Raw genomic sequence first — 12,435 nt, forward strand, 5'->3', positions numbered from 1 at the left:
TCCATGTGTGCATATTAAGCACAGTTGGTGACTTTATTTGAGACCTCAGCAGTCTGAGTTAATTAAAAAAGTGTTTTGCTAAGTAGTTCTGGAGCAATGGTTTTCAACTAACAGACCACCATGAGGAGGGACATGACTAATGCCTTCCTATTATCATCCTATTAGCCTGTGGATTTGTGCCCCATCACTTCCACTGGAGAAGATGTGTCACTGCAGGCATGGGCAGTAAAGTGACCGGCAGAGCTTTCAGTGCACATGTAGACATGTAGTGTTTAACACATTGAGGGTTATTATTGATTTTACTTATCCATGTTTTTGTTTGTGTGATGTGCTCCCTCTGCGTCTCACGACATTCAGATTAAAATGAGTTCGTGTTTGTCCTCCACACCGCAGCCTTTCCTGGTGGCACTTGGAAATTGTACCTCGCGAACACAAAACACCTTGTCTGAGATCAGCTGGTAGCAGTTGTCATTTCTATATATTATTTTACCGCTCTTAGTAGTGGTAATAAAATGTTAGCAAACTGCAATAAACACAACACTGAATCCAGTCATCAGTTATTCCTTTAATATAAAACAGTAACAGAAAGATATGAGGCCACACCAAAGATGCAATCTGGTTGAAGTACAGGACTTTTGTCCATAATGTTCCACATGTAGCCTATTAGACTGATGTCTGCCTAGACACACTTGTGACTACCAAACACAAGTTTACACAGCAGGAGCTACAGCAACATTAAAGCCACTCCTGGATGCAGGAGACAACATGAACCATGCAGTTGTATGAATTCCGACATGTCAGTCTTTGCCTTTTTATTAATAAGGGCACGAGGAGAGTTAGCAAGATGGAAGAAGGGACAGTGTTGGTTTTTCTCTACTTTTTCTCCACAACGGTTCCTCTGCGGCAGAGAAAATGAGTAACGCGTGACAGGCAGGTGGCAGTGAGTTATTATGACACAGGAAGATGGTCCTTTATAGGCAAACAAGTCCTCCTTTACATGCAATCAATGAAGTGAATCTGTGTGGGTGCAGAGAGGGAGGAGGGAGTATTAACCAAGTTTACAGTAGCATATGTAGTGTTGTGGACTCGGTCATGCAGCTCGTCCGACGCCACCTGCTGTCAGAGTAACGCAAAGGAGAAAATCCAGCAGACTTTTTATTTGGCAGAGCGATTCTCATAGAGACTTCTGTACATATGGTCGAATGATGAGAGTCCTTGGGGTCACGACTCCAGTCCATCACACCCAACCCTCCAGAAAGTCTGTGGAATAGACGCTAGTATGATGTGTGTGAGCAAGCTTCAGCTTTAAAACGCTGGCTGTCCAATCCGTCGCTGCGAAATGAGTATTTGAATTCACCGAAGTGATGTCATCATTTTGAGAAGGTGTATTGGATGGTGTCCTGTCTTTTTTACTGTTGTGTAGTCCGTTGTGGTTTTGGCCTTTTTCAGCTTGCCTAGGTCTTCCCACGGTCCTCTCCGGCTCTTTGTGGCTTACATACGATGAGGGCTGACATCTGGGACTGATGTTTCCTCCAGCACTCTCTCTGATGCTGTGGGTCAGTCACAGTCGGACAGATGAACACTCTGACTGCATATGCTTACAGAAACAATAATCATGTAACTTTGCACCGAATGAAAATGGAAAAATGAAAGAAAAAATACACAATATAGACAAAAGTATCCAGACACATTCTTTATGGGGCTGTTTCTTAAACTGTCTATGTGTTTAGAATGCAACATCATTAAAGTCTCTGTGTAATGGGCTGGTGACCCAATACTTTTGTCTATATAATGTAGCAACTTCAGCTATCCAGGATCACTATTTGGCAGGACGTGTTTCAACCTGCACCAATCTGGTCATTTGATGTTAATTTGACAGGCCAACCGAAACCCTTTGACTAATGAGATATGCTGATGGTCTTTACAGTCTGAAAAACACTTCACTTTAGTCAGATGAATTTGATAAACTGTTGCAAAACAAATCTATGATCTAATCAGTGAATGTAGTGGTTGTTTTGTTGTGCAGTATACCGCCATGCACCGCTCTGTACCTTTGCCCTCAGCAGCGAGGGTGCAGACTCCTGCCACCAGCTCTTGGGCCTCCACAGCCAGTTGGAAGGCGGGATCAGGAAGTGGTGACAGGGCGCTGGGGCTCTCTGCGGCCGGAGGCGCCCAGCTGCTCCTATGTACACAACACACACACACATGCATACACAGAAAGATTGGTTAAAGCAGGATTTTGAGTGCCGAGCTGCGTTTCACTAATAGTGAGGTGTTGAGCAGTTGATGTTCAGACTGACTTACCCGCCTTCTCTCCCGAAGAGGCTGGGTGTTGTCAGCACTTTGTGGACGTTCTGAGGACGAGAGGTGAGAGAAAACATTGTGCATCAGTATACAGATGCCAGTTCTTCTTGTGACACCAAAACAAAGAGCTCAGTTCAGCTGTGTCTCAAAGTTTTCAAGGGCTAGATCCTTCGAAGGCTGCATCTGAAGACCAAATGTGTCACAGCAACGCGACGGGGCCATTTTGAAGGCTCCTTTGAAGACATGTGGCTCCGTTTCCTGGGCCAATGAGTGGATCCCAAGACACCCTCAACAAAACACCAGCTGAGGAGTACACTTTTAAATACAAGTACTGGATTAAAGGCCGTTCTGTTAGCTAACGATACAAATGTTAACCGTCAAGGTGCTGGGTGACAGGGCTTCGTAATTTTAACTCTTGATCTATTTGGTATTAATCAGATTAATAGAAAAATTCTTTACTAGGATCTAGTCTTAACTGTAATGGGAAATTCTTACAAAATCCCATAATTCTAAGAATTTTATTAAAGTTTTGTCACTCGGAGCCACACTTAGTACCAGGAAGCTTTATGAATACAGTACCTGTGTGGTTTATCAAGTGTTGCAAAGAGCTGCAGTGTGTCTTTCAGCCACTGGGGGGCAGACTGATTCCATGACAGTTTAGAAGACTGGTAACACATGGGGATATTTGGAAGCATCATGGTATTTTTGATTGGCTATCTGTTGAATCCAGTGTATCAGACTGCATCAAATGTCCCAGTCTGCGTGGATTATGAGATGTGACAGAACACATGCTGATTGTCGAGGGGTCACTTCCCATCTGTTGACAGTCTTACGGGCCTATTCGTTACAAATGCAGTACTTATCTCCCAAACAAGCTGTGGCACAGGCATTGTGCTACAAGCCCGTCAATCCTGAATCTAAAACATCCCTTAAGACATCTGCAGCTAAGGAGGTGATGTCTTTCAGCTTATCTGCTAATTCCAATATCAGGAATTAGTACATTTATTGGGGAGTGTTTTAAGTGCCAGGTTACTCCATGTTTGGGGCTATAGTGAATATTTCTGAGAGCAATAAGATACTGAAGATGTATGGGATTTGTTGACATTAAGAGAAATCTATAATTTCACCTTACCGTTTAATAGCTAAATAAAAACTATGGTGGTTGTACCTGTGCAAAGCCCAGCAGTTTCTTGTTGGAGATCTCCAGGTGTTTCCTGTTCAGCTCTGACTTCCTGAGCTGGCAGTCAATGGATGTCAGCCTCCTGTTCAGCTCCTGCACCTCCTCCTGACAAACACACACATCACACATATCCAGTTTGTGTCAGAGTGTGCTCGATAAACACCGTGTCAGCAGCTGACAACATGCCGCACATGTAGTATTTAACCTCACACCTGTTGCAGTTCTGGAAAAAAAAAAAAAAAAACTGTATCTTTAAAACTTTTAAAGATACCTGACCTGTTCACCAACAGCTCTGTGCAGGTTTCAGATAATGAAACTGTGAAGTCACAGCATTGATTGTATATAAAGATGAATGACATGAGAGCTCCCCGAAAGTAAAGCCAAAACATCTGGATGCCCCCTGGTGGCTTGCTGTAGTTTAGGTCAGAAACCCCTCATGGGCAAAAACTAAAACTCAAAGTACACTTAAAATAACACATAGATGCATGTTCAAGTGTTTATTTTCTCTGATGAGTTCGGTTTTAATGAATTCTTTGATGTTATAAAGAGAGGCTGAAACATCATGACTGACAGCTGAGTGCTGCTTGCAATTGGATCAGAGTGTATGGGTGGGAGATGGCAGTGCTCGTATCCACGATAATATGGATCGCTTTTGTACAGTGGGGGGGTCTATCATATACTTTATGTATGCCATCATTTATTAACTTTTATTGAAATGCCAGTGTTTCCTCCTCTAACAAGCTTAAATGCTTTTTTGGATATTTTTTGCGTACAACATGTGAATGAAAATACATATTTGTAACAGCGACTTTCAATCGGATCTTAATCAGAAGTCTCTAAGGTATTGTGTCTCCTGAGGCAAGGAAGGATGGATGAAAGAGAGACGGTAAAGGAAGGAGGGAAGAAAGGAATGAAAGAAGGGGTAAGAGGAAGGCTCTGGTCAGTGAGACTATGTATGTGCTCAGCAGCTCACATTTTTCTGGTCCTCAGAGGAGGATGATCACTCCCCTGTCCTCATTTCTATTATTCACTCATCCTCTTTGGATATTGCCTCATCTCACAACTGATTCCTGCGAGGCCGTCTGCCAGTGTACAGCCAAAGGATTTACCACCCGAGACGAAACACCGCAGGTAGCGAGGCAGTAAGCCCGAGAGCCGGAGGAAATCGCTATAAAGCCTTCCTCCTTTCGTCAAAGCAGGCTGCTGGTGAACACAGAGCTATAGGTATATATCTGTGGCTTGGTTGGCTCATGTGTCACACAGAGAGACGTGGCAGCACACTGACACGGCGTGCAGGGCCTTCCAGCCTGTGATGGAGCCTCCACGCTCGGCTTGCTTTGTTTTGTTTTTGTTCATTTTAAATTCCACTCCACGTCGCACGCTGAAGGATGCTTCGTGTTTGCGCGGTTGTTGTCTCTGCTTGAGTCCATACTAGCATGAGTAGTTGTTCTTATGCACAGCGACTAAACATAGACAACGTGTGGTTACATGTTGCTGCAGAGATAACAAGTGGGGACAACAAGGACTGTGATTGGTCAGCTTATTTTATTTGTTGATTACTTGTTTTGTATGTAAAATCAACATCTACAAGGGAACTACTCACTAAATCACTCGGATAGCTGTAGTGGGGTAAACAATACAACATTTTCTTTTAAAGATACCGTATTTTTCGGACTATATGTCGCTCCGGAGTATAAGTCGCACCAGCCAAAAAATGCATAATGAAGAAGAAAAAAACATATATAAGTCGCACTGGACTATAAGTCGCATTTTTGTGGGGAAATTTATTTTATAAAATCAGAGACCAAGAACAGACATTTCATCTTGAACGGTAAATTATAGTAATAACAATAGGTTAGAGAACAACGGGCTGAATGGGTGTCTGGTATGTTAATGTAACACATTAACAGGTATTCAGATAACTATAACATAAACAACATAAGTTTACCAAACTCTGTTCCTCTAGCTGTGGCCATCTAGCTTTTAGCCCACGATTAGCTTTTTTGGTTTTCTTCATTGCAGTTAGAGTACTCTCTGCTTTTCGTCAGTCCCTCACAAGTTTCTCGCTAACTACAAACTTTCTTTCAGCTGCTCAATTACCGTTTTTGGCTGCAGGGTCTGATTTTCTTTTTGGGGCATTTGTGTTCAGTCTTTCTCAGTTGTCTTTATAAGTTTATGTTTAAATTTAAATTTTTCGGTGGTACAGGAGTGTAGCAGATACTGGCACACCAGCCTAGAGCGCCCCCTCGCGACTGTCAGCGTGAACATGTGAAATTACCGTATATATTTTATTATATAAGTCGCACCTGAGTATAAGTCGCAGGACCAGCCAAACCATGACAAAAAGTGCGACTTATAGTCCGAAAAATACGGTAGTAGAGTAGAGGTATAAAATGAGGTAAAACAGAATGCTTCTAACTCACCTTGGAGGCCTCCACACCTCGTGCCTGCCTCTTGCTGGCCAACTGGTTCTTCAGGTCTCTGATCTCAGCCTCCAGCAGCTGGATGACCTCTTCGTAGTCCTGCTCTGCGCTGCCGGCCTGCCGCTGCCCCGCCTCAGCCTCAGCTGCCTGCAGACGACTCTTCAGACGATTGTTCTCCTCCACAGTCAGACACGCTTTCTGGGAACAACAACAGAATGAATATGCTCCTGTGTCATGTGCAACTCTCGGCCCAAAACCGGGTCAAGGCAGACAGCCGCCCGTCCAGAGCCCGTGACTGCTCTGAGGTTTCTCCACACCCACCTCTGAGGTCTTCTGCAGCTCCTCCTCCAGGGTTTTCTTGCTGTTCTCCATGTCATTCAGCATCACCTGCCAAGGGAAGCAGCAGATGAAGCTCAGCAGGTGTTCACAGCTGGAATCACCAGGTCAGCGGGTCTGAGCCTTCTATGGATGAAACCAGACTAACGGAGACTTCTTTCCGTCCTTCTTCTTTTTACAGACAAGCATTCCAATTTTAAAAAGTTCAAAAACTTCTGATGCATAATATTTTAATAATATAAAACTGCAGTTTGAAACTATCTATGGCGAGTATTATTATATTTGTATTCTCTCAGCACTTCCCTACACAGCGTCAGATTCTACACAAGAGGGAGAAAGGGATTACAGTGTACATGTTACCATTGCAAAGCTCGGTTTTAAACTTTTTGCTGTAAACCTTTGTGTGTGTGTGTGTGTGTGTGTGTGTTCACCTTGAGCTGTTTCATCTGGGTTTGCAGCTGCTTCACCTCTGTCTGAAACTGCTCCATCTCCTCACTGCTGTAGCTGCATTCTGATTCATATGTCTGCACACACACACACACACACACAGTCACACCTCATTAGGGATATTTTACAGGGTACCTTCATGACAACAAATGAAGCTACATGTCTGTATGTGAGAGGCTGTGAGGACTGCTTACAGGGGAGTGGAAGGCCGACGTGTCCATCAAACTGGCTGCTTCGTGATAGGAAAACATGAAGGGACCCGCCCCCAAACCCAGCTCCTCCAGGTTCTCCTGGAAGACGCTTCGCGTTGCCTCTACAAAGTCTGAGAGTCGACAGAGGAGCACAGAGAAAAATGTTTGTTATTGATGTAAAGCAAAGAGTGCAATTAATGAGGTAAATAAATGATGGTATTATGTATTGCTAAATTGTGGTGTTAAGTATGGTGACGGTCTTGCGATCATGTTTTAAACATGTCATCAGTTGGAGTTCACTGCTGCTAGGATAACTGTTTCTCAACTTCAAGTGACTGGGATTTCATTTGTGTTTCTAAAATGCCCTGTCCATCAGGATGCTCTGTTTTCCTGTCAATAAGTTAGGCTACTGTTGTTACCTTTATTAATGCAAAATGGAGGAAACGAGGGAGTCTTGCCACACAGACAATCATGACACAAACCATCTGAGAAGCAATGTGCCCGAGGGAATTTTGATTTGATACCAGAGAAAGAAAATTTGAGGATTGGAATGAGGTTTTAGATGTAGTGGGCAGTCGTGGATCAGCGGTTAGGGTGTCGGACCCGTAACCGGTGGATCGCTGGTTCGATTCCCCGTCCCGGTGTCCATGGCTGAGGTACCCTTGAGCAAGGTACCTAACCCCCACTGCTCCCCGGGCGCTGCACGCGGTCGCCCACTGCCCTGGGTTTGCTGTGTGTGTGTGCACGTCACTTGGGTGGGTTAAATGCAGAGAACAAATTTCGTTGGAGTGAGTTCCCTCCAATGACAAAATATGTCACTCACTTTACTTTAGTTGTCACACCGCGGTGAGGTATTGTCTTGTTTTGGTTTTATGTCTCGTCCTGTTTTATTTTGAAAAGTAACTCTCCTCTGGTTTCAGGTCACTTGCCCTTCCTCTTGTGTCTCCAGTCTGATTGTCTTCCCGATTACCTGATTGTGTCCACCTGTTCCCCATTATCCCTTGTGTTCAAATAGTCTGCGTTCCCCTTGTCTTGTGCCAGTGTGTTTCGTCCTTGTGCATTCACTCCAGCTTTATTCTCGCCACAGCCACGAAATCAGTCTTCGATCGCCTTTCTGTTCTAGCCTCTGTTACAGAGTGATTTTCTGTTGTAATTTCATAGCTTAGATCTCTTTAGTCCATAGAATAGTGTCAGGTTTTTGAGCTTTGCTTTTGTTTTCCTCCTTAGGAGTGATTTTTAGTTCGTTAGTAGTTCTCTTTGTAGATAGTAGTTGTGTCCTCAGCTTTGCGAGTCATTTTTGGTTCTCCAGTTAGTTTATTGTTAGTTATTCTTTCCTCCTATGGGAGCGTTTTCAGTTGTAGATAGAGTAGATATTTCCCTCGGTAATCTTAATAGCTCTTTTATTTTCTCTCTAGTAGATTTCATAGCTGCGCTTCTTCTAAGGAAGACTGCCACAGGTAATCTGATAGCCTATTGTTTTATCACTCTGTGTGAGAAACTCAAGACAGAGAATACGAATAAAGTCAGCAGTTGTGCAACTATCTCTGCATCTGAGTCCTGCTTGAGCCCGATCTTGACAGTAATTGTCTTACACAGTTACTTTGATGGTCACAGTTGCCCCAAAGGATTACATTGAAGCCATTACAGCCATGCTGCTGACTGAAACAATCTCCTGGACCAGTTCTCACTTTTAACTTTTAGTATGTATGAGTCATGTACACACCAAAGTATTTAAGTATATATAGGGCTTGTTTCAAAAATACAGGAATTCCTCTTTAAAGTCATGTTAACTTGTCAATCAAGAAGAAGAATCAGCTTTATTGACAGTATATATATTTTTACATACACACACTGAATTCGTCTTCTGCATTTGACCCATCCTTAGTTGAACACACACATGCAACACCCGGCAAATTACATGCAGTGAACAGAGGTACTGAAGACATCATTTCTATATATATTCTATATATAAGGATTAGGCTGTGTGGACTGTGTTGAGATTCATTCAACCATGTGTTACATCTAATTGGTTCAAACCTGATATTTTAAAGTAATTACTAGTTTAGTCATATTCTCGTCATATATGTAAGAACCGACTCATGTTGTTAATGAGAGTTAATGCTGTGGAGTATTGAAACCCTGCACTGCGACCGACACAACAGACACAGAGCGACCTCGTGCTCACGCCATGTGACATGTGACACAGCAAGCCACTGACATGCAGCCTGTGATATGACAGGATTTCAACACAGATATTTCACCTTGCTGTTGACACAGCTAGAAGTATGTGTGTGTGTGTGTGTGTGTGCGTGTGTGTTTCTGTACATGCGCTTCACCTCCATAAGCCACAGTGCCCTGTGGGTCTGTGGTCAGACTCTGTCTCAACTTTTTCCTCTTCTCTTCTGTGACGTCCAACCCGAGAAAGGACAAAGCCTGAGAGACGGAGACAGAAAGAAATGCAACACAAAGACGTATTTTTAGGATGGTGCCATTGCAGCATTGTTCTGGAGCAGAAATACGCTATATGTACAAAAGTATTGGGATGGGGGTTTTTCAGGGTCCTGAGCTCAACCCCATCCATAAACTGGAACGGAGATTGCGTGCCAGGCCTCTTTGTCCAACATCAGTGGACATTCACTATTGCAAAAATTCCCACAGAAACACACCCAAAACACTCCCTTGTGGAAAGCATTCCCAGAAGAGGGGAAGCTGCTATAGAAGCTGTCTGTATATTTAGACTACAACGTCTTTAAAGTCCCCCTTGGTGTAAAGTCAGCTGTCCCGATACTCATGTCTTTATAGCGTATGTATGTCTTTAAATCTTGTCCACACATATTCACACATGCAAGGTTATGGTTTTTCTACAGACAGCTGTTGATAGACATGTCTTATAGGCAAAACATTAGAAGTCAGTATAACATGATGGCTCAACAGCAGCACAAACCGCAGTCTCCAAAATGGACATAAGACACCTCTTTGAAACAGTTTCAATAAAACTGAGCATTAGAAAGGAAAGGAAGAGACCCCCAAACAGAAGAAATGTCTTTCTTCTTCTCCTTCTGTCTGTGTGTCTGTCTTCCTTTCTTTCTAACAATACAGACCAATGGTAAAAGTATGTGCAGAGGCTGACCTTTCTACAGCAGCCTTTGCACAACAGTCCCTGTCATAGCCAGCTGCTGTCTAAATCTTAAACAAGATGGACACACTGTAGTATGTATAAACCACACCGCTCTCTGATTTAATGAACAAGCAATGTACTCTACTCAATCTTTAAAACTGTTGGCTTCTCATTTCATGAGCTTTTTGTCCTTTGTGACATTTCATCACCTATTACAGTAGCTCTCAAAGCTAAAAATATCCATAATCCATCACACTCTGTCTCTTTTTCAAAGGAGCCAACAGATCAGGGGACAACTGCGCCTGTATTCAACATTTAAACTCTCTCTGTCCCTTAAATCCCATTAATAAATTGGTAGATTAGGGTCAACCTACGTCCGAATGGGATTTGGAAAAAATTAAAATCAGAGCCACATAAGGGTAACAAAACTGTACAGAAGGCAGAGGCAGAAATTCAGAGAACAAGTCAGAGGACAGCCATGAGCAGGGGAGGTGTGAAGCTGGGGGACAGGGGTGAGAGGGGGGACAGGGAGAGAATGTAGTGATAGAGTAAAAGTAATGTACAAATGAAGTGTGGAGAGAGACTGTGAGAGAAAGATCAATAATAAGATGGGTAGAGAACTCGGAAAAAAGTGCTAACTGTGAGAAAAGCTGCAAGCGAGCTAATCAGAACGAGAGGCATCATCAGTGGAAACTTGTTTCGTGGAGTTTCTCTAAGAACCTAAATAAAACGAGTGCACAGTTTGCCATACGGGTCTGCACAGTGAGTCACCAGAGCTCAACCCTTTCTCAGTTCTTCTTCTTCCTCTTCATGGTCCCGACTTTTCCTCAAGATCTGAATTTTAATGGCAGGTTACATTAACGTTACATTAACTGAGTACACGCAGGGGTCAGCAGTCAGGATTGTTGTTTGATTCATTTGTTTATTTCATTCAAGAATTACATTACACACTTAACAACTGATAAGGAGGTCCAACATACTTACAGCAGCTTATTGTCACACCGCGGTGAGGTATTGTCTTGTTTTGGGTTTTTTGTCTCGTCATTTCCTGTTTTATTTTGAAGAGTAACTCTCCTCTGGTTTCAGGTCACTTGCCCTTCCTCATGTGTCTCCAGTCTGACTGTCTTCCCGATTACCTGATTGGCTCCACCTGTTTCCCATTACCCTCATGTGTTCAAACAGCCTGCGTTCCCCTTGTCTTGTTCCAGTGTGTTTCGTCCCCGTGTGATCACACCTGCTCTCCTTGTCACGGCCACAGGATTCTGTCCTGTGAGCTCACTGTTGAGAATGAGTTTTTGTTGTACCTTCTATAGCTCAGTTTAGTTTTCCAGTAAGAGTAAGTCATAGGTTTTCCTCTTTCTAGAGTGATTTTTAGTTGTAGATATAATTGTTTTGTTAGTTCAGATAGATTTTTTGTTCTTAGTTATTTGTTTAGATTGTTGAATTATTCCTCCTCTGAGAGCGTCTTTTGTTTTGTAAAATTTCATAGCCAGTCGTTGTTTCCTCTTCTCCTCTTATCATTGTTAATGTTTCATAGCCGTGTGTTCTCCTCTAGGGAAGAACACGTTAGGTTATTTCCACAGCCTCATTGTTTTGTTTTCACTCTGCCAAGAGGTTTTCTCAGACGTCTTTAATAAAGTCTGAACTTTTGACAATCGAGTCTCTGCTCCGAGCCCCAGCCTGACACTTATATGTTATTCTTATTGTAAAATTAAAAAATGTATTTATGTGGCTGTGTTTGTGTTGCCCTGTGAAAGTGTAAGGGCTACCATGCATGATACACAGTGGCTGCTTCAGTTACTACAGCATTGGACTAATGACACAAACAGGTTATTTACCTGTGTTCTAAATTTCATTACTTTGTTATTGACTTTATTTTATCACCACAGAGATGTAATCCAATAAATCAAACAATCACAATCAGCTCTAAAGTAAGTTCTCTGAAACAAGGACTGGACTCACCAGGTCTAATTTGTCTGATTTGAGGCGTATGTAAGGGTCCAGCGTTATCTTGGGTTTAGTCCCTGTTGGTGACCTCTGGCTGGTTGATCCTAGAAGAAGAGAAAAGGAAAGGAGGGAGAAGAAAAGAAGAATAAAATCTATCGTTGTCAAGTTAGCTAGTTAGATTATTATCCCTTTCGGGAAACAGATTTTCACAGATTCTGGGCACACAGATATGAAAGAAACGCCTTACAGACACTGGACAGAGAAACAGACATTCACAAACACACAGCATTCACTTCAACAACGACAAACCTAACAGATCAAAACAGGGAGGATCGCTTTGAGCAGGAGTCAGGAGTTGAAAGAACATGGCCGTGTTGGGCATACATTATTTGTATGAGAGGCTGAAGCAGCGGCTTTAAATGGAATGAAAAGAGTATGTGAGGCAACAGTACACCTAGTAAACAACAGGAGGAGAAATATCATTGGATA

The 12,435-nt window shown here is 42.8% G+C and overlaps 1 protein-coding gene across 4 annotated transcripts in view; it reads right to left on the minus strand.

The window, feature by feature from the left end:
- Positions 1-77: 77 nt before the first annotated feature.
- Positions 78-12,435, minus strand: part of si:dkeyp-72e1.9 (syntaxin-binding protein 4) — a 71,737-nt gene continuing 59,379 nt past the window's right edge. For all 4 annotated transcript variants that reach the window (XM_046414523.1, XM_046414522.1, XM_046414521.1 and 1 more), the window contains exons 12-21: positions 11,962-12,050; positions 9,218-9,314; positions 6,885-7,012; positions 6,675-6,767; positions 6,229-6,294; positions 5,908-6,105; positions 3,473-3,589; positions 2,305-2,354; positions 2,052-2,182; positions 78-1,550 (exon numbers count right to left, since the gene is read on the minus strand). In XM_046414523.1, coding sequence (XP_046270479.1) covers positions 1,492-1,550; positions 2,052-2,182; positions 2,305-2,354; positions 3,473-3,589; positions 5,908-6,105; positions 6,229-6,294; positions 6,675-6,767; positions 6,885-7,012; positions 9,218-9,314; positions 11,962-12,050 — 1,028 coding nt within the window. In that variant the 3' untranslated portion in view covers positions 78-1,491. The remainder of the gene's footprint in view (positions 1,551-2,051; positions 2,183-2,304; positions 2,355-3,472; positions 3,590-5,907; positions 6,106-6,228; positions 6,295-6,674; positions 6,768-6,884; positions 7,013-9,217; positions 9,315-11,961; positions 12,051-12,435) is intronic.

This window comes from Scatophagus argus, chromosome 16, assembly GCF_020382885.2.
Source record: "Scatophagus argus isolate fScaArg1 chromosome 16, fScaArg1.pri, whole genome shotgun sequence".
Taxonomy (NCBI): domain Eukaryota; kingdom Metazoa; phylum Chordata; class Actinopteri; family Scatophagidae; genus Scatophagus; species Scatophagus argus.